This window comes from Engystomops pustulosus, chromosome 2, assembly GCF_040894005.1.
Source record: "Engystomops pustulosus chromosome 2, aEngPut4.maternal, whole genome shotgun sequence".
In the NCBI taxonomy this organism is placed as follows: Eukaryota; Metazoa; Chordata; class Amphibia; order Anura; family Leptodactylidae; genus Engystomops; species Engystomops pustulosus.
In genome coordinates this window covers 155,746,880-155,769,870 of record NC_092412.1, presented here as the reverse complement: position 1 = coordinate 155,769,870, position 22,991 = coordinate 155,746,880, and the positions used below count along the sequence as shown (strand labels likewise).

Sequence of the window (22,991 nt, the reverse complement as noted above, 5' to 3'; positions counted from 1 at the left end):
AGATGATCAATAGAGATGAGCTGACCAGAACTTTAAAGGGGTATTCCCACTTGGCAAATTAATGTTATTGTTTGTATGATGAAAAGTAATACAGTTTTCCAATATACTTTCTGCATCAATTCCTCATGGTTTTCTAGATCTCTGCTTTCTGTCCTTCTATATAAATCTTCATTGTGTATTTTCAGTGGACAGAAATCTGACCATGGACCAAGGTGCAAGACCGTGGACCATGGACCAAGAGTAATCATAGCTGTGTGTTATAACGAGCCGCGCACCTGTGTGACCATGGTCAGATTTCTGTCCACTGGAAATAATCAATGAAGATTTCTATAGAAGGACAGCAAGCAGAGATCCAGAAAACCACAAGCTATTGATGCAGAAATTATAATGGAAAATGTCATAACTTTTCATTATTCAATCAATATTCATTACTTTAAGTTCAGGTCCAGGTGCTTCCTGCGCGACCGAGACATATTGCTGGATTGGCGGCGTTGCAGCCAAATTAACGTCCCTAGTTACTAGCCAAAGCTGTGATTGGCCTGAGGACAACCTTCTCAGGTCCGCTCATCTCTACTGGTAAATGGTTAAAGCAATTCTCACCTGCCCCCTTCTACTCGACATGACTGAGGTGAAAAGGTTTTTGAAAGTAAAACGCGGTCCTCTGTGTGCATCATATAGTCACCATGGAAGTTAGGCTCAGAAAAAAGTTGTATCTAAAAGAAAACACATAAGTATGACATTGGAGACATTGGAATCATATTTAATTAAGAGTAAATCCTTTTGGTTGTGTTCCAGGAACCTGAAGAGAATGGGGCACATTTACTTACCTGTCCGAGTCGCGATCCCTGATCCAGACTCTCCGACGATGAAGGACTGTGCCGCAATCCACGTAGATCCTGCGCCCGATATTCTGTATGTTGCTCCCCGCTCAGGTCCGCCGGAGTTCAGCTTCTTCTTCCCGGTGCATGTAAGTGCTTGGCTTGCGACACAAACTTAAATGTTAAATCCCGCGCTTAGTCCTAATCCGTCCGATCGTCCGAAGGCCCGCCCCCCCCCCCAATGTGTGTCGCATGAAAGCCGGCCTGATTGCAACACAATCCACGGCGCAATCCTTACAATGTCGGGAAACCCGACGAAAATGCGGCCACGGGACCCTTAGTAAATAAGCCCCAATATGTTCATACAAATACTGTCTTTGACTTTGATTATTTTCCCACAGGTTTAGGGTTTTAATATCAAAGTTAGTTTGCATCTAAAATTATATTATACTGTGCCCCAATTTTTAACCAATATTTGAGAGTATATTTGAATAAATTTCATTTCCGCATATACTTCTGGGTTATATGCACTATATCTGCACCTTAATTATGATTTGGAGCTTCAGCAAATTGGAAGTGGATCAATTCGCGCAAGAATTGGATGGACTCCGCGGGTATTCAGAGAGCCTTCTGTTCTACTGGTGTGAACATAGACCTACCCTCATCTTTCTACTGTTCCTGATGTGGATGTTATATTGTCAATAGAGTTTGATGTTGCGTTGTATTACAGAGCTATTCATAAAGGGAACCTTTATATACCTAATAAACCACTACCAGTATGTTGTCTGAACACCATCATCCAGAAAATCAACTTTAAAGTGAGATGCAAATTGATTGTTGAGAGCTCTGAAGTCATCCTATACTAATTTCAGAAAACCCCCTCTGCTGTGATAGACATCATGCACCAGGCTTCAGAATAACCAGTTACTAATGTCTCTGGATTTAGGGTTGTCGATTACAGTGAAGGGGGATGGTAGCTTGACTTCACTGCTCAGTTCTCTTCCTACTTGACTTGATAATGACACTATGCTTGGCCATGAAATAAATATCATCTGTAAGTGGTTCATCTGAAATCTAATTTTCTATTGTCTTTTGTTCTGCACCCACTAATGTGCTACTCACCTTAGGCAAATATTGAAGACTCTGGCCTCCAACCTATGTAAGAAAGAAAAGCATCAACATTTAGATTCAGTTTAGGTTTCAATTTTGGTGCAGTCTTCCATGCATAGTTTAACCCAAAACCTGGAACAGAGCCTCAATGTGAGTTCACACTTTGCATAACTACTGTATATAGCATGGATTATTGCAAGTAAATGGGGGTTTTCACATGCTGTAGCAAAAACAAACTGAATTTCCAAATGTGCAATACAATGTTTTTTGTCAAGTATAAAATCAGAAACAAATCTGCATCCAGTTGGTTCTGAAGGTCAAACATAATAAAATTGCAGGTACAAGACTCCTGCACTATATGAAATGTAATGAGCAGAGCTTACCTGCAGTACTGGTTGCACAGAGCAAATCTTGCTGTCCTTAGCACCCCAGTCATGGTAGCTTTGATAAATCCCTTTTTCTAGAATGTATTGCTCTCCTGAGAAGTCAACATTCTCATAGGCAACCCACCTGAAGTGTAAAAGGATTTGATTATTTTATATGAACATGGTAAACTTATCAGGTTAAAATCATCCAACTTACACTCCATTCAGGACTTGAATAGAGCCAGTATTGGTCCCATATTCAGCAATCTCTATATCTGCTAGTGCTTCATTCAGACGCAGACATGAACCTTCTAAGCCTCCAGACTGATATAGAATTATTTCAGGTTCAGAAAAATCCTGAGGAAACAATAGTTAGAAATTTTGTTTAAAAATACTGTACAAACAAATAAATACATTATAAACATGCATAAAAAGAAGGAATAAAAATGACTTTAGCATCCTCACCGTACGGATATGTCGAAGTGATCCCAATTCATTAGTATAACCTCCCCACTGAGACGATTTCTGATATTCCCCTTCTTCTAGAAGGTATTGGTGACCATGAAAGCCTTCTTTCTCATAAAGTACCCAACTGCAGCCAAAAAAAGCTGTGAGTTATAGGCAATATTGAAAAACCGACCTTGTTGCTCTATGTCTATAATAGGATTAGTATAATTTGTAACAATTGTTGGATACCCACCACCCTCCAAGAACTTTCAAAGAGCCCACACTGGTGACACACTCTCCCTGCTGGTTAGGTTCTCTTTGTAGTGAGTGAAGGTCTCTGGTCACTTCCCAGCTCTGGCCTTCAAAGCCAGGGTACTTAAATAGGAGAATCTGTAGGGATGGATTGTTCATAAATGTAAGTTGCTACAATTTTATCTTATTGATTGTGGCCATCACAGCACAAATTACACACCAAACAGAAGAACGGAAAATATATACTGGAGATCAAAATTAGAGACAGTTTCTTACATGTCAAGGTCATTGTGTAGTCCTATGTGAATATATCCAAACTTGAGTAAAATAGCAGTTCTAGGGCACAACATTAGGGGAATGGGGGGGGGGGACTAGAATACAATGACAGATTACAAAATTTGGGATTGTACAGTTTAGAAAAATAGGGGAGACCTCAATACAATGTACAAATACCTGAACAGGCAATGCAAGGATCTCTCCAAAGATGACAAGGGGACACCCTCTACACCTAGAGGAGAGGCGGCTCTATCATCACCATTGACAAAGATTCTTTACTGTAAGAGCAGTGAGACTATTGAACTGTCATTGATCAAAATTAGATCAGTGTGCGTCCACACGTTTAGTTTCTCAGATGCAGTCTTTGAAGCCAAAAGCAGGTGCTGATCATAATTAGTGAGCACATATCATTGAGAGAAGCTGCTACTCCTGTTTTTTCAGATGCAGTTTTTTATGTCCAAACCAGGAGTCGAGAGAAAAAAAGAAGACGTGGGATACCTCTGATACCTGCCAATTATCAGTGTTATTCTTGCTAATTTCCTTAATTATCTGAGAAACCCTATTTTCCTGACAGCCTAATTTTCCAGTTCGTATTGACTTTGTAAGATGGTTTGTCATTCCAAAGTGACTGAAACCCCCTTTGAAGGTTGTCCAGATGACATTCAAAGGTGACCCCATCATCCATAGCAAGAGAAGCTGCTCACTCCAAGTCTGTGATTTCTAGAATATTACATCTTCCATGTCTCCCAAGAAGGTTGGTTGCACTCGAAAGAGAAATGCAAGAGAGGACATGATAATGCGGAGACTCTCCATGGGTAAATGTTTTAACACTGCAGCTGGAATTGTTCGCACATTCAGCACCAAACAGGGCAAGGATCTGTATAACTATTAAAGAATAATTAAGAGCATTCAAACTGAAAGCCCTTTCTACAGTGACCAAACCTCTCAATAGCAGAAAGAATCAAAAACTAGACTCCCCTTTGCTGAGGAGCAAGTTGTGTGGACAGAGGCGAAGTGGTCCACATTTCATTTTCGTGTTTAAAGCTAGTTTAATTTATTTGCGTCTGATGGGAAACATTATGGGGAAAGACAACCCAAAGTATGTAAAGAACTTAGTGAAAGGTGGTGGAGGAAGTGTCATGGTTTAAGGAATGTTTTCTGCAACAGGTGTTCCACTCATACAGGTACATAGCAGAGTGAATGTCAATGTGTACCAGAACCTTCTTCAACAACACATGGTTCCTTTCTGGCATTCTTCACTCATTCAGCCAGAAATTTTCATACAGGACAATGCACCCTGTCACACAGCAAAATGGGTGAAGCCGTTCCTGAAAATACTAAAACAATGAAATGGCCAGCCCAGTGTCCTGATCTAAGCACAATGGGGGAGATTTATCAGTTTTCAGTTTCTAGAACAACTGAAATGGTCACAATTTATTGTGCACTAAATTCTTGCGCGAAGTGCGCAAAGTGCCAGCTATGATAAATGTCCCCCACTAGATGTATGGTGATAAACATAGCTTATTTTGTAAAACATGGCATGTTGTACCCCTTACAAAAAAAATCCTTCAAATGTTGAGCAATGTAGATTACATTATTTTTGAAAAATTAAGTGATTGTACATTGTTATCTAGTTTTGATCTCCAGTATTAACTATAACTAAATTTCAGTTTAATTTAATACCCCTCTGGATCCAGCTCACCTTGGGTTCATTGGATTTCTCCACTATGGGGCCACCCTACAACACACAAAAAAACATAAATATTTATTGTTACAGTACAATAAGGTACAATTAAATTAAAAGTTCAACAAAGTTTTGTATAAAACATTGTACAAAAAAAGTAACTCACAATACGTGCAGGTTGTAAGGAGCATAAATGTGAGTCATGACCATTCCAGGCTTTTCTGTTTGGATATCCTCCAGGCTCCAAAATGTAAGGGTCCCCTTCAAAAAATGGTTTACTGTACACTAGCCAGCTTTAAGAAAAAAAAAATTCTCTATTTAATTTATACAATAAATCTTCATATATCACTATTTACCCATTAAATTCTAGATGACTTACAGTCCACTGTGCACTATGATGGATTCTGTTTTGATGGGTTGGCCATTTACAGATGAATCAGGAGTGGCCCCTACTATCGGGATCTTATTACCATCACCATTTTCTTCCATAAACAGACTTATTCGTGGGACCTGGAAATCCTGAACATGGGAATGATAAAAACATTATGACACATAGTGGCTCACATAAACTAACAACAGTGCAAACTGCACTAAGTGCAGTTTACCTGTGTAGTGTGCTGGGTGCACCAGATTCAGGATTTCTGCCACACGTTCTTCATGAATCTGGTGTCCCCTGCACTGCCCCGACATAGTACACCAACTTTTTTTTGGTGGACCTTTAACATAGGTCATGGAACACAATTCTGTCGGACTTTGCATGATAAATGTTGCGAACGGTCTGACTGAGCACCGGAATGCGCATTGCAATGGAGAAATTTGTGTCAGATGAAGAATAGTGCAACCGTGACACAAAACACTTGTGTGCGACACAAATGTGGTGTAGGAAGTTCTTAAATACTTGTGCAAGCAGTTTGCACTAAAAAGAACGTGCAAAGTCCACCAGAAAACTGGTGCTAGCACCCTAGTAAATGTAGGCCAGTATGTTTTGAATTATTTTAACTTAACATTTCTTTTTTTCTTATTTACATTTATCACGCTTTTCTTCTCGTCTCCTTATTCATATTCTCTTACCTTAACCACATGACGCAATGACCCAATCCAAGATTTGGATTTCTTAGTATTGCCTTGTAGGTTTTCAGTTGATTTGCCTTCACAATCCCACGGACAAGTCAGATCAGTGTCTCCTTCTGAAAGCATGACACGTCTTCCTCGAAAATATGGTTTCTCATACAAAAGCCATCTAAGTACAATAAATGTAAGGTAGGTGTGAACTCCCATTATAAATCATCTTGCTACAAATATCCCAGTTTTACTACACACATACAGAGTTTAATATTTGCTGATATGAAAAAGCTCTGAGGCAACAAAGTCTACATATCCAAAAATTAGAATTAATACCATGCTAAGGCATATATTACAGTGGCTGGGTCACATCTCAAAGACTCCCCATAATCATAATTATTGCGAACTCCTGTTATACATACAGCAACCAAAAGAACAAATGAAGTTTACTGATGCAGCTTCCTAAGGTGGTTGTGGCTCATTAAGTGTGCCAATAGTCTATTTATAAAACGTAACTGATGTCATCTTAAGGTGTTCACCTTGGACCCATGAATATTGTCGCAAAACTGGAAGTGGGGCTTACTTTCTGCCATGTGTGGTGCCACATGTGCAGCTCCCGATCCTCCATGTGTATATGGACTGGCCCCGCCCACCGTCGCCATATCTCAATGCATGATATAGTGCTGAGATATGGGGACATGTGGGCATGGCCGGCACGGCCAAAAGCAGAGATCAGCGCAGCTTCCTGTAAACAAACAAGGACAAGGCCCGGGAGAGACGGCGGCGCGGGAACCCTGGGAGTAAGTAAATGTTTATTTTTTTAAGCAGCCCCATTCCAGTGACATTTAATTTCTTTTCAGGTCTCGGACAACCCCTTTAATGCTTTTTACACATAAACCCACATATAAAAAAACAACATACATATTTAATATAAAAAAAGCAAATATTGTTAATGAAATTATACGAGACACTTAAATCCCTATGTTCTTAAAAAATACATACAAACCTAATGTAAGAATATATATGACCAATAAGATACAACATTTCATGAAATATTCACCAAATAGATAAAGGTTATTGTAAATAATGACTGAAAGGGGGTCATTTATCTTAAATAAATAAATAAATTCCTTTATTTATATAGCGCACACAGATTACGCAGCGCTGCACAGAGCTTTACAAATCAGTCCCTGTGCCCATGAGGCTCACAATCTATTCAACCTATTTGTAGGTTTTGGACTGTGGAAGGAAAACGCAGGACCTGGAGGAAACCCACGCAAACACGGAGAACATACAAACTCTTTGCAGATGTTGACCTGGAAGGGACTTGAACCCAGGACCCCAGCGCTGCAAGGTTGTAGTGCTAACCACTGAGCCAACTATATCCAACCATAAGATTTTGGAATATGGTGTGATAACTCTGTCCATAACAATTGTTTCTATTTGTATTTCTCCAATATATTCCACTTTACACATCAAAACTTCCAAAATTAGTAAGGGCCCTAGCAAGCCGAGCTAAAGAACAAGAGATCTGTATTACACAGGAACTTGGAGTCTTTTGTTGTTGTAGTTTATTACATCTCTCCTGACAACAGGGTGAATCATGAAAACCCTATTTTAGGCTGCTTCGCCTGATGGCCCCATACCTATAGCTGTATGATGACTGGGAAGAAATCCACAGCCAGACACCACTTGCAGCTCCTCGTTTGTTTGGGGAACAAAGGACCCATCCATCGTCTGTCAATGGAAAAGTTGTGAAGCCCCAAACAAGAAATTTAGGGTTTTTTGGCCTAGTTCTGTTCTTGCATATCTTAGTATTTTCTCTTTTTTTCTCTTATTTTTACGACTTTTCAGGGAACATTTGATATATTTACACCTAAATTTGCGACTTTTCCACTTGCCTAACAAAATAACCCACACAAGGAAAAACTTTATAAGAACTTTTGTTCTACATTTTAATAAAAAGTGGCAAAAATCCCATAGACTCAGCTACCTCTAAGATAAATCATACAAGTCCAAAACCTACAAAAAACAAGAAAAGACACGCACAAATGTCCTGACTAAAGATAAGTGCCACCCCCAAAGAGTGTATTCTATTTATTTATGAAACTCTTCTTAGTTTTATGTGGACATCATAATATGTGAAAAAGCACCTGCGATATATTAATCCTTAATGTGTTTTGGTTGTTTGGCTACTTATTTGGAATCAAACATTTTATTAATAGATGTATATGTCATGTTTTTAATAATAAAGAATACTGTGAAGTGATATGCAGTAATCATAACAATTATAATTCAAAAATGACCCTAGCCAGACTAAACATTTGTCAGTACTTACCCTCCTCGAATAATCTGAACAGAGATGGTTCCTTGCAGTTGCCATTCACATGTGTTACCCACGTCACTATAGATCTTATAACAGTGGCCCATGAAACCAGGCTCTGAAAATAGTATAATCTGGTAATGAAATAATATAGAAAAGAAAGTACATTACTGATTACTGTTTTACTTTATTACTGATGTCTTTCTAATCCCATATTAAATATGCCATCAACTATCGGTAATGAGCAAGCAGTGTTTTGCATGTACATAATGCAAAACACTGGAGGCTACTTACTGATCGCATGGGTTTCAATGGAAACACATATGCAATATGGGCAGAGCACCACCCACTGGCATTGCATTTCTATACGCAATGCAAATGCAACGTGTCAATGCAGCCTAATGGTGTCTCTTTTCTAGAGGAGTTAATAAGAGTAGATAGCATAGTATTTGGCTTTTTACTTTAATCTACAGGCTATGCTTTGTACTCTAGAAACATAAGGATTGTGGCTCAAATAAGTTGTGTACAAATAAAGAATTTAAAAAAACCTATGGCATGATTATCTGAATGATGGCCCATTTTCCTAAATTGAAATTTGATTCTACCAGTGAACACCTGATGCTTAATCCACTTTGGGGAAAAGGGAATTGCTTTACTACTGTATGTTAAAGGGAACCTGTCACCACATTTTTCACATATGCAGCTAGTGGCAGGTTAATAATAATAATAATAATAATTCCTAACTAACACCCTTCTTTAAGCTAAAAATTGTTTCCTTCTACGTCTCCATAAAATCAAAGTTATCTAGAGCATAATGTCATTTGACCATGGTGATATCACCTCAGGTTCTTTAGCCTCCTAACATTAGTAAACTGTACACCATGACCACATAAAATCACAGAATGCCTGCATGCAGGCTGCTGTGATTTCATGTGCTTAGCTTCAATAATGTTAGGGGGCTAAAGGACCTGCAAAGATGTCATCCTGGTCACATCACATTACTGCTGCATGCTGAGAAAGCATGCGGCTGAGTTGCTAGATTCAGCCTGAGGAGGCCATGCTCACCTCGACTTGCTAGCCCTGTATACCAGGTAAAAATATAAAGTTGTATATATGGGGGTCTGAGTACAACATTTTTAAAGAAGGGTGTCAGTTAGTTACTAGGGCTCTATGGGATCCTACCACTAGCTTGATTTGTGAAAAATGGGCTTACATATTCCCTTTTAAGCTGTGTTTTTGAGGTTTATCCTCATTTTATTATACTCAATTGTTGACTTCCAGTATCCCAAAAGCTGCTACACACTACACCAAGAGTAACATGTCTAGTATGTATAAAGACCTCACATCTTATGATTTGTCAAGAGTTAATTTTGTTGTAGAAGGAGGCAGGTTGCTTACATAAAAACTCAGTTTGCAACTAAAGTATGTAACAAATAAAAAAAAAAATTGCTGAAATAACTGATGTGAACTGAGCTAACCCTCAGGCCAGATGCATGGAATGGACAGAGCAAACTGACTACAGGAGGTTGCCCGACTGCATTGTACAAAAACATAAAACATGACTTTACATCCATGCTGCAACCTAGAAATATGCCTAATATGCCTCCAGGGATTTTACATATTTCAGAAGAAGGTACTGTTTGTGCACTTGAAGGTGTTAATGTGGTGACAGGTTCCCTTTCAAGATGGAGTACTATACGGGGTGCCTTTGCAGTGAAGCCTTCCAGTTCCATTTTTCAGTCCAATGTGGAGTATCTCATAGCAAAGTTTCAAGAAGTGTTTCTTTTTAAATATTTCTGACAACAAACCACCAGTCTGAATCTAACTTACAGGTTACCTTTAATGTGTAAAAATAATTTAAACCTCTACAACATGTCAAGCGATTTAATTACTGGGAACATGAATTCTGAGTCATCGAACTTCAATGTGAAGTATGAAAGTTTCCTTTGTTCCTACCTTTCCTGGTCTTGGATTTAACTTTCCACGACTCTTCTCTGGATGATGCTGAAAGAAAGTTGCTACATTATTTCCAGTTGCTATGCTACTTACTAATGTAGTGATATATACGTCAGCAGTTAAATGTATACATATAAACATGATTCATATTAATAATATGGCAAGTGGAATATTTAGGCATATACAGCTGTTCATTAATTAGCACATAACATAAAACAAGTAATTAACTTCATAGCATATCTCACCCAGACATCCGGGAACACTCTGAAAGAAGAGGACACTGAAGTGTTCACCTTGGATGGCAGCTCAGGTGTTTCTATGTCTTCAACATTATTAACCACTGGAGTGGAAGCGTCTACTAAGTCTTCTTGTTGAGGATCATCTGTACTGCTAGTTGCAGTGTTAGTGTCATTGGTTGTGGTAGATACAGTATCATTTTCAGATGCTGCATTCTCTGAAATGGTTTCTGTTTCTTCTATCACTTCTGCTTTACCATTTTGGGGTTTCAGGTAACTGCTAAGGAGAAAACTGCTTTCAAGTCTAGAATAGGATTTCCCTTCAGATGAGTCTGTCTTTTTATCCAATTTGTCAGAGAGAAGTAAGGATCCAATGATTGAACCTGACCTTTGGCTAAAATTTTGTGTAATAAAGGCCTTGTAGCTGTCACTTCTAGAAACATCATCACCAGAGTGTTTTCTCATGAGTTCCAGTGGCGATGACCTAACAGTGGACTTCTCTGTGTTTCTTTCCCATGAATATTTCTTTTCACTTTCTTCTGGATTTTCACTCTTTTCTTCCACTTTAGGTTGTATAGTCGATTCACTTTCTTCCTGCAATATTTTCTTTTCCTTTATCTCTAGTGAAGGTAACTTGAAATCAAAGCGTTCACTTTTTGGAGAACCCTGGTCCTCCTTTATAGGAGGTAGAGTGGCATACATGCTGAGTGCAGAGCATCGTGGCTGGCGAGGTGCTTTAAGACTTTTCAGAGTCTCAGGGGTTTCCATTTGTCGTAATTTGTTCACCAAAATCTCCATATTTTCAGAAGATTCTATTTCGTCATCTTTTCCATAGTTTAAGGAAGGATCTGCCATAACAGCATCATTTTTATACATTACTGAATTGAAAATATTAGAGTGATGAATTGTTTCAGATGTTGGTTCTATTGAGTTTTTCTTAATTTGTGTGGAAATTGCATTTGGACCAGACATCATTTCATTATCAGTAGCATTGTTTTTCATCTCCGTGTTGGACAATGAGATCACTGAAATGTCTTTGATTACATTCTGTGTAATAATATTAGTTTTTTCTTGGAATTCATCAGCTTTTACTTGTTGTGATGTAGCCTGCATATCACTGTGCCCTGTCACACTGGCTGACTCATCATTAACAATTTCAGCTTGTGCTTCTTTCAGGTAAAGATTATCAGGCAGAATTATAAATTGACTTACCTCATCTTCTACTTCACTTGCTTTACCTTTTCTCATATGAGTTTGTTCACTTGGTTGAGCAACTGTTGGGTCACCAATATTAGATAACACTATAGTATCATTGGGAATTTTGAGCTTTTCTTCTTGCCATATTTCATCACTTTTATCTGACAAGAGTTTGCTTTCATTTACATGAGTATGTAATATAGCCTCCTCTTTGTCATTCACTCCATTTTTAGTTCCATCCTTTAGACTTCCAATCTGCATTATGGGAAGTTTTTCAATCTGTTTCAATTGTACATCAGTGTGAAATAATAATTTATCTTGTAGGTTTTGGGGATCATAAGAAAAGCTCAAAGGGCCTTGTCCATCTTCATCAATAAGGTCATTTAACTTATGAACCACTGCTGAACTGCCATTATTCGCTTCTCTTGCTGAACAGATATCCCTACTTTGTTCAACTTTGTCAAGAACCAGTTCATTGGTTTTATCCACAATCTCATTACCGCTGTCCAGTGTGAAACTTTTTGTTGTTGAAGAGATGTTCCCAGTTTTTTCAGTTGTGTCAATGATCGCTTTGGCAGTTTTATTCACTGACTCATTACCCTTGCACTCTATTGATGCTGAGGAGATGTCCCCATTTAGTTCAGGATTGTCAAGGGCCTGCTGAACAATTCTTTCCACAGATTCAGCCTTGCACACTGTTGAAAACTCTGTTCCAGAAGAGATCTCCCCAGTTTTAGCTATGTCAAGAACTAGCTCACCAATTTTATTATTAACATTTTCCACTGTAAATACTCCTTCTGCTAAAGTCATATTTCTATTTTGTTCATCTTTATCAATGTCCTCTGCACCAAGTTTATCTGCATATTCATTAATTTTGCTCCCTGTTTTTTCTTCTCTTGCTGAGGAAATATCCTCAGTTGGTTCAATTTTTCCAAAAGGCAGATCAGCAATTTTATTCACAGGTTCATTATCACTGCCTGTTGGGGAAACATCTCTTGTGAAAGAGATCTCCCCAGTTTGTTGAGCTGTGTCAAGGAGGTGTTCACCAAGGTTATCCGATGATTTATTGCTACTGACCAAGTTCAATACTTCTCCTGTTGAAGAAATGTCCCCAAGGTCAACAGTCTGATCCACAGGCCCATAACCATTTTCCACTGAGGAACCTTCTTTTCTCGTAAAGATGTCAACACTTTTTTCATCGCTGTCAAAGACCAATTTGCCAATTTGATCTCCAGGCTCATTTGAAGGCTGTTTTCTTATTTCATCTTTATCTAGCACATTTACAGTGCCTGCACTAGCCACAGTTGTTTCCTGTATAGGATTATTAACCTTCATAGGCTGTTTATTCATACCTAAAGCTAGTTCTTCTCCATTCTCCTTGTGTTTACTTATGAGATCAATATTTTGCATGTCATGACCCATAGTTGCATCACCGGTCTGAGCTGAATTTTGATATTGCACATGTGTATCAGACAGGTGATTGCTATTTACATCTATATCCAACATGTTATCAGGATCTTTCTTTAAATTGTTACAAGGTTGTTCAGCGATCCTGACACATGAGTCATCTGGGAGAATAATCTCTTGTGCTGCTAGGTCAATGGTTTTTATTGACAGCTTTGGATGTTGTACCTCTGTGTTCACTGTCATATCAGCAGCAATTATGTGTGTTGCATTTGCAAATGGCTCATCCATTGCTAAAGCTGAATCTGTCATGCTCTGGTCCTTCACATCTACAGTATCCATATCCATTCCATAAGTCTTTTCCTGTTTCACATTTACTGTCTTTTTCACTACTGCAGAATTTTGTATTATTTCACTTATATTTTGCATTTTTTCACTTCCCATTTCCACTCTGAATGCAACATTTTGGCCATGATCTATTATATGTCTATGAACAGCCTTTACATTAGAATCTGTATAAGATATTGAGCCCACTTGATCTGTTGACTGTAAATTACTAGACTCTGTAATTGGTTCATCTTTAGATCCATCTTCAACCCATGTACGTGTAGTGCTCACATTAGTAACTGGTTGATCTCTTTGTTCTGCTACTTCATTTTTTGGCTGCTCTAATGTATCTTCATCTTTTAAACCTCTGCAGCATTTATCAGTATTATTCCAGTCATCTTCATGTCCATCTACTGTTGTTACAGAAACCATACCATGTTTCTGTTGGTTAGATAACCCTTTGTCTATGCTAATGTTGTCATTACTATTGTCTATGCTGATGTTGTCATTGCTATCAAAATAACTTATGCTTGTCGCTTCTTCAGCCTTGCGTGTTTCATTTTTATCTACATATTTGTTCAGTAAAAACCTACTGTTGTCTTTCAGAATGTCCATTTCAGGCTGTTCTATGTAACTTTCTTTTGCATCTTCACTTAATGGTACAGAAGCGATCTTGTCAAGAACTATGCCTGACACATCTGTTTCAGCAGCTGGATCCATAACATCTGTGACTAGATCTTTTGTGTGCTCACCTTTTCCCAACACAACATGTACTCCTGCAGATTGATCCGTTATGGAGTTAGCCCTGTCTTCTTTCATTGTAAGCTGATATTGACAAAGAGTATTGTTATTAGGTTTGATGTTTCTCTGCTTATTTTCATAGTGAAGGAAGTCTTCAGGTTTGTCTTGTTTTGCTTCTTCACTTAAAAGTACAGAAGTGGTCTTGTCAAGAACTATACCTGACACATCTGTTTCAGCAGATGGATCCATAGCATCTGTGACTAGATCTTCAGTGTGCTCACCTTTTCCTGACGAAACATGTACTTCCGTAGATTGATCCGTTATGTAGTTACCCTGGTTTACTTTCATTGTAAGCTGATCTTGACAAAGAGTTTTGCTATTAGGTGTGCTATTTCCCTGCTTGTATTCATAGTGAAAGGGGTTGTTTTTCAATTCTTCTGGTTTTGTTTCTTCCTGGAGAGGCTGTTCGCTGACTAATGCTTCATCACTGGTTGTTGTTTTAGTTAAATAAATAGAGTTATCATTTACTTGATTTTCACTTCTACAAATGATTGTTGTAGGATGAAATTTGTGTTGTATGTCTTTGTTGATATGTATATTTCCAATTTTATCATCTCTATTTTCATCTGATTTAGTGGCTGTCATATAGTTTATATCCATGAGATATGAGGCAAGGTGAGAATTCTTGTCATTTAAATCTGCTGCTTTATTTCTAATGTGTTTTTTGAGTTTATAGTTAATTTGGGCATCACGTAAAACATCAGGTGGCTTTCTTCTCTGCGTCACTACAGGAGAGATGTTCTGGAGCCATTTACTATCAAGCATGCTTGTGTTCATGGTTTCTCTCATATGGACCTTATTCTGTTCTGCTGGTAAAGTTCTACCTTGATAACCTGTGTCTTCTATCAGAATTTTTTCAGCAAAATGTTTATCGTTATATCCTTTCTGCACTTCTTCTAATTCGGATTCTTTATGTGCCATAGAATAGTCTTGATTGTCATGGTTGATGTTTGTAGACCTCTCAGAGGCTCTGTCATGTAGTGTTTGTTTTTCATCCACAATATGGCTTACATCATTGAAAATATTGGATTGGGACAATGGTTTCAGTTCTGCTTTGCTTGATTCTTGTGAAAGGTGACTTTTAGTTGTATGTTTTAGTTTGGTTAGGTTTTGTTCATCCTGTTGTGTTTCTAAACCTAATTTAGAATGAGAAAAATTGCTTCCTGAAAATGATAAACTGCTGGATCTTTCAGATTGTAATGAAGAAGACTTATTTTTTAGACGCTCAAGTCGTTCTGCAACAGAAGTTGTCGGTGAACTAATTATAGTGCTTTCATTTTTCCATCCTCTTGGTGAACTCAGAGAAGTTGAAACATTATTATTTATCTTGTAAGGGGGTGGTGTTTTTGTCCTTGGAGGGAGGTCTGAAAGTTGGTTTCTTGCTTTCCTAAAGTTGGCTTCCTTGTCAGCATGGTACTTATCGGTTAATTCCAAATTTGCAATGTACTTTTTGGTGCTACCCTTAGTTCCCAAATGATTTCTATTACTTTCCATAATACCTTGTGATACTGAGGACACAGCAGAAATGTTTGATAACTCAGAATCATCAATTATAGTCACTGCTACACCTTCACTTCTATTTTCTAGGTGATCCTTTCTTAAAGGATTGTAAACTTTAGAGTAAACTGGCCCATGAGCTCCTGGAGTAACAGGTATTTCTTGGGGCACTTTATCCTTCTTTTGCCTAAGAGATCCATATTGTTGGGATATGGGGATACTTATATGTTGAATAGCATCATCTTTTGTGTTAAGATTTTCAAATACTTTTTGTAAACCCTTTACATGGCCAACATACAGCTGAGGAGACACTTGCTCATGTGATGTTTTCATAGAATCTGTATCTCCCTTAGATGATCTGGATAGCTCAAAATAGCTTTGCTTATTATAAGCTTTTTCCATTTTAGTAGAATTCAATTTGGACGATTCAGCCACCTGGTCAGAGCCACTAATGATGAAGAGAAGTCCCCCATCCACTGATGACCTAAAAGATTGAGGAAAGGAGAAAATAACAATTGGTTAAATGTTCACATACAAACCAATCCATTTAGCAGGGACTTAACTAATCTGGGCATTCACATGTCATTTAACTAATCTGCCATATCAATACATTTCTTAAACAGAATGTTATTTAAAAAGATAACTGCATAAATGTAATTTCCCATAAATGTAGCCACATTGTCCCTTAGGAATCAAAATAGCTGTCATTGGATATGACCACCTCCACACTATGCCAGCATCAGCAGGTAAGCACTATTGAGTTGCCCAACCACTTAGATTGAGCGATAATTACCACAGGACGGCTGTGGGACATGCAGCATCCTGCAGCAATATCATATTAATAAACTATTTGTTTCTTTGCATCACTCCAGCAGTGGTGGTAGTATCTAAGCTCAAAAATCTCACAACATGGCAACATTTTAGAAAAATTACCATATATACTCGAGCATAAGCCGACCCGAGTATTCGCTGACGTACCCAATTTTAACACAAAAACTGGGAAAATCTATTGACTCGAGTATAAGCTTAGGGTGGGGAATACATTGGTCACAGCCTCCCAGTATATAGCCTGCCAGCCCCTGTAGTATATAGCCAGCCCATGTAGCATATAGCCTGTCAGCCCCTGTAGTATATAGCCTGCCAGCCCCTGTAGTATACAGCCTGCCAGCCCCTGTAGTATATAGCCTGCCAGCCCCTGTAGTATATAGCCTGGTAGCCCCCTGTGGTATATAGCCTGCTGGCCCCTATAGCAAAAAGAAAAACAATTAACACTGTACTCACCTTTCCGACATCCCCCCCCCCAGGTCCTCTTCTGCTTCCGATGCCGCCTCGGGTCCTTCAGTAGTCTTCGGGTTCTTCTGCTCCTCTTCAGAGCGCTCTGCTCCTCTTCGGGTCTTCGCGCTCGGCCGAAGACCCGAAGAGGATCTGAAGGACCCGAGGCGGCACCGGAGAATCGGAAGCAGAAGAGAACCTACGTGGGATGTTGGAAAGGTGAGTACAGTGTTAATCTTTTTTATAGACTCGAGTATAAGCTGAGTTAGGGTTTTTCAGCTCAAATTTTGTGCTGAAAAACTTGGCTTATACTCAAATATATATAGTATCTTTTCGCAGGTACATTTAAAAAAAGAAATATCCATTTAAAGAAATGTATATATGAGGCTGGTGATTTCAAGTAAATATCAATTCCCAGATGAGAAACCCCTTTAAGGGGGTGTAGAAGTTGTGTCCACCTGTAGGCCTGTAATGTGTCTCAATATGAAAAACAAAACGGTACTATAAATGAAAGATTATTGTTGGGAGCCAGATAGATATTTTAGATTGGGTCCAATGAGCTTTACATGATGCCATTTGTGAAGATTGAGATTCAATTTCCTGAAAACCTAAAATAATTAGTTGAATGTTTTTCAACCTATTTATTTCAAGGAAAAAAACTAATGACATAAATGTTACAAAACCTGCAAAAGTAGGAGAGGTTCTTGCTTATCTAAAGGTACAGGTCATGGCAAGTGAATGAACACAAACCTGTCTGGGTTTGTCACAAATGAAAGTACATTTATGCTTTGCAATCAAGAATGCTACAAGGGAGAGGTGATCTGAAAAAATTTGAAAAGCGAGAAACTCTCAGCCAACAAATTCTCACTTATCAAGATAAGAACGTTAAAGGGGCTTTCATGTTTTATACAAATAAAGGTCTTTTTGTATACTGATCTCTGCATTTTCTTTTCAGACTTTTCTTTTCTGACCACAGAGATCTTGAAAATAGTGACGTGATGCTACACAAAGTGTGTTTGTTGAAGGGGGTTTGCCACTGACACCCAGCCCCCTCACTGATAATTTATTGTGTATGTGATGCCCGCCACTAAAGTAGTTGTCCAGGATTTTAAAAAATGTTATATTTGGCTGGGGGACTATATGAACACAATAGCCTCTTAGATGCCTGTCACTACTGGGCTTCTGTTTGTTTACAAAAATCGATGCTTTCTTGACCACTGCCTCCTTTCTCCTACAGTCTGAAACTTATGCCTTCCCCTAAGCCATATATTAATTTTTTTAAAATCGTTGACAACTCCTTTAACGCCAGGCATCAGATACAGAACAGAGTTTAAGTGGTTTATTGTTTTTATATAGCTACCCCGCCATATAGAAACTATTTTTAAATCCCAGACAACCCATTTAAAGAAAGTCTACCATCAAAATCCATCATGATAAACTAGGGACACTTACTCATAGATGCAGGTACGGTGACTATTTTTCTTATATTTGTTATCCATGGCATTCATCCTTATAAAATAAACATTTAAAATTATGCAAATGAGTCTGATGGGCTCTGGGGGGTTCCCAGTGCCCATCAGTGATGTCTTTTCACTGGTTGATATAATGAGCAGATCAGGTCTCCTCTCCCCCTGCACTTCCTGCTGCTTCTAGGTTACACAGGAAGAGGGAGGAGGGAGAGAGGAGGGAGGACATGTTCTGCTCATTGTAACAACCAGTAAAAAAGACATCACTGAGGGGCTTTGGACCCCCCTTCCCAGAAGCCCCTCAGACTTATAAGCATAGTTCAAAAGTTTTAAAAGTAAGGAAGCCATGGATAACAAATATAAAAAGATTACCACAGTCACGATGAGTAATTGCCCCTGGTTTATCCATGCTTGATTTTTGATGGTAGATTTCTTTAACTATACATTGATGGAGCCTGAATAAGTCTCTTTCTGCTATGTACTGACTATTCTGAGGTACCGAAGGTTCCCAATAACCTTTACAAGAGCCCTGCCTACAAAATTGCTGCAAGGCAAAATGATAAACATTAGCTAAATTTATACAAATTCCACCATGAGAAAACCTGTTGATTGCAGCTCAAATTCTCAGCAGAAACTAGACATTCTTATCACAATTGTAATTGCTGACATGGCTGAAATCGCTACAGAATGTCAACTACAGACATTCTGCAGCGATTCTGTTAGGCGTACCCGCAGGTTTGAAGAGCTATTGTTGCACGACAAGCTTTATTCACCATAAAATAATAAAAATAAGATAATAAAATAAAAAAAAGTCCTTTAAGGAAGCAACTCCTTCATTTTGGAACTTTATCTTTGAAGCTTTTCTTTATTTCAGAAAAGAATAGTGCTGGTAATAATGGTAAACTTCGCCCTATGGCAAATGGTAAAATTGTGCTCCTATGTTTCTCTGTAGTGAACAGTGTTTCCGAAAACCTTATCACATATGCACACAACAGATTAAAGGGGTTTTCATATGAAACAAGTTAGGCCCTATCCATAGGATAGAGCCTAACTTGCTGATCAGTAGGGGTCTCAGTTATGGGACCCCACAGAACACTAGAACAAGTCCGATGTACCCAAGTCTGACCCCTCGTCACTCCCTGAGATGAGCAGAGCAGCAGTTTATATGGTTTACATATGCAAGGGCATAACTAGGGCCTGATAGATTTCTGAATGGGGTTCTACCCTCCTTCAAAATATATATATAGTTGTACAGACACGTTTAAAGAATTACACATATTTATACACTTATATATATATATATATATATATATATATATACACACACACATATAAAGTTTTACACTCGTATACGCACACATACATTTTATACAAACTCATAAAGTATATACACACAGTATGTACATATACATACATTTATATGTGGGGTGCAGGTGACACTGGTCAGCACAGCAGGTGTGGTTACATTACATTGCAGGTAGTGGGACCCCTTTTACTGCTGTGCTGTTGCTGTCAGCAAGGAGAGATGGGCCCGGGAGAGTGCTTTTGATAATTTTTTGGATCCACTGTCCATCTCGGGCCCCGTGGCAACCGCTGTGGCATATGGATGACACACCAATCATTTTTGTGGACATACAGCTCAGAAACGCATTACATACTGTTGACACACAGACGTCAAACACAATCCATTTGTGGTAGATGTACACGTTTGTGTGCAGGTAGCCTTAAAGAATACTTCACTTTATGATTCATGATAAGGATTTAAGTCTCGAGAAAATTCTTCTGAAACATTAGGTGTCAGAGTATTGAAAGGAAAGCTGATTTATGCATACTGCTAAAAGCAAGACAAAAGGAAGGAGTAAAAGAAGGAAATTAGGAACATATTTATTTAATCATTTATATAACAAAGTTTATTATTATTATCATCGTCACTATTGATTTATGAAAGTTTGTTGAGCTATAAAGGAAATGGACATTGGGCTTACTGGAGTAAATTAATATGGGTAAAGTTTCCTTATTTATTACAGTAGTGGACCTAAAGTTTGGATCCTCATCTGCCATACATTCATGACCTGACAAAGGTATATTAAAGAAAATCTACCAAATGGATGTAGTGCTTCAAAACCAAGCACTCTTACATGCTGGTGTGTTCCTCCTGAAACAGGGTCCATTTTGCTTCTAATAGCTTCATTTTTGAGAAAAACATATTTTAAAAATATGCAAATAAGAATCAGTGTCTCCTAGCTATGTCACAGAAATCCCTTCTGACTCAATTGTCTGCTTATTATTCACACCTCCATACAGCGTCTCTGTATATGCCCTCTCCCATTCCCTCCCCCGTCAGAGAACAGTTTCACAGATGACAGAACCAGAAGGGGCAGCACACGCTAACATGTTAGCGTGCTAAGTTTAGAAGCACATTTTAAAGTGGTTTTTCAGGAATCCTGGAAAACCCCTCAGGGGCAGACCAATCAGTGACCACAGTGTAGCCTGGGAAGATCACTCTCTCATTTATAATGTCCCATGCTGTGACCCCTGGCACTTTGGGCCAGAACAGAGAAGCCAAAGACCAGGAAAACACAATAATGCTGGAACCACAAGCTAAAGCAGGGTCACTGGGTTTTTTTTTTTTGATTACCCATGCACTGGCCCCCAAGGATTACTGGAAAACCTGTACAACAAAAGAAAATTCCAAAAATGAACATCTAAAAAGAAGTTTAGTGATATGTTCACCTTTAAAAAGAGTTTAGAAAGTTAATATATACTTTACAAACTTTATAAAGTAAGTTAAGTCATTTTGGGGAGTGGTCGGAAACTGGATAAACTACATTGGGAAGTACAAGAAATACACTACTGAGTAGTACAGTAGTTGTATAGTCACCTCATGATATTGTCATGACAAAAGCATATGTCCAAACAAGGTGAATATAATTGGCATGGTTAGTCATCCATCATAATTACAAGGCACTGGTCCACGTCTTGTGTTCTGAGCCCAATGTCCATAAATTCAATCCACTAAGCAAGCTGACAGATCATAGTTTATACTGATTACTAAATGCTCAATTCGCTCAGAATTACACAGTGTCACATGTCAACAATTTAAGGGTTCCAGGAAAGATTTTGTGCTATATATAGTCTTAGTGAACTGCAAATGATTAATGAAAGAAAGTCAGGATTTGTCGCTTGTTCTCCAATAGGGTATGAAGAAGATAGACAGTAGTGAGGTTTCTTTCTTTGCCATTGTAAAAACACAGATAGCATAGTCAATATTAATAATTAGTATACCATGTTTCATTTGCATTTCACTTGAACAATAATAAACTACACCAAAACCATATGGCTCCTTTTTGACATGTTACACCATTTGAAAAACCTTTGTATGAATGGAGCTGTCCCTTACCAAATCTTATTCTAAAAGACAGCAGTCACACTAGTTTATAATCTGCACCGAGCAGCCAAGCTAAGGCTACATTCACACGGACGTATGAAAACGTCCGTATCCGTACCGTTTTTTTTTTTACAGGTTACATACGGCCGCATTCATTTCAATGGACAATACGTCTAACCTTTCATATTGCCGTTTTTGACACTGTAGCGTACCGTACCGAATACTAGCCATATAAATACATAGAGCATGTCCTATTTTCTCTAACATACATGCTGCATACGGATGAAAAACTTCACGTATATACGGGCTCATACGGCCCGTAAATACTGGACTGGAGAAATCATACGGTTGTGTGAATATAGCCTAAGAGAGTCAAGACCCTGGTTAGAATGTTCACAAATCCAACGCTTGAACAAATGACAAAAAAAACCTTAATTTGTCACCAAGATCTTAGAAAGTGTTTTTAGTGCTCCCCCAACATACAGATCCTGATACTGGCGTGAAACTGTTTGCTGATATATTTTTTTAACCAGTTCACGACCACCCGCCGTGTATTCACGGTTGCGGTCGGGTCCCGCTGCATGGAGAGGGCTCACGGGCTGAGCCCTCTCCATAGCCGGTAAGTCTTTGCTGCATATTGCAGCAAAGACTTACTGGTAACACCCGCAACCGGTGCTAGCACCGATCGCGGGTGTTATCACAGCGATCGCTGCTGGCAAAGCTGCCTGCAGCCTCAAAAAGATAGCGGCGCCGCCATCTTGCCTAGGATCGTCGCTCCCCATGACGTCATGGGGAGCAGCGATCCATCTCCATGGTATCCTCGGGTCTTCCGAAAAAAAGTTTAAAAAAAATATATATAATAAAAAAACCTAAATATTCAAATCACCCCCTTTCCCTAGAACTGACATAAATATAAATAAACAGTAAAAATCATAAACACATTAGGTATCGACGCGTCCGAAAATGCCCGATCTATCAAAATATGATAACGGTTTTTCAATGCGTTTAACCCTGTAACGGAAAATAGCGCACAAAGTCGAAAATGGCACTTTTTTGCCATTTTGAAAAATCTATAAAAAGTGATCAAAAGGTTGTACAGTCCTAAAAATG

At 38.6% G+C, this 22,991-nt stretch overlaps 1 protein-coding gene across 4 annotated transcripts in view; it reads right to left on the bottom strand.

Annotated features, from left to right (window-relative positions):
- The window catches only part of CRYBG2 (crystallin beta-gamma domain containing 2), a 104,966-nt gene that overhangs the window by 13,239 nt on the left and 68,736 nt on the right, over positions 1 to 22,991 (bottom strand). For all 4 annotated transcript variants that reach the window (XM_072137059.1, XM_072137060.1, XM_072137062.1 and 1 more), the window contains 13 exons: positions 10,539 to 16,239; positions 10,294 to 10,341; positions 8,353 to 8,471; positions 6,024 to 6,192; positions 5,332 to 5,471; positions 5,119 to 5,245; positions 4,971 to 5,006; positions 2,994 to 3,130; positions 2,759 to 2,885; positions 2,511 to 2,650; positions 2,312 to 2,438; positions 1,941 to 1,973; positions 601 to 713 (listed from right to left, as the gene is read on the bottom strand). In XM_072137059.1, the coding sequence (XP_071993160.1) occupies positions 601 to 713; positions 1,941 to 1,973; positions 2,312 to 2,438; positions 2,511 to 2,650; positions 2,759 to 2,885; positions 2,994 to 3,130; positions 4,971 to 5,006; positions 5,119 to 5,245; positions 5,332 to 5,471; positions 6,024 to 6,192; positions 8,353 to 8,471; positions 10,294 to 10,341; positions 10,539 to 16,239 (7,017 nt within the window). The remainder of the gene's footprint in view (positions 1 to 600; positions 714 to 1,940; positions 1,974 to 2,311; positions 2,439 to 2,510; positions 2,651 to 2,758; positions 2,886 to 2,993; positions 3,131 to 4,970; positions 5,007 to 5,118; positions 5,246 to 5,331; positions 5,472 to 6,023; positions 6,193 to 8,352; positions 8,472 to 10,293; positions 10,342 to 10,538; positions 16,240 to 22,991) is intronic.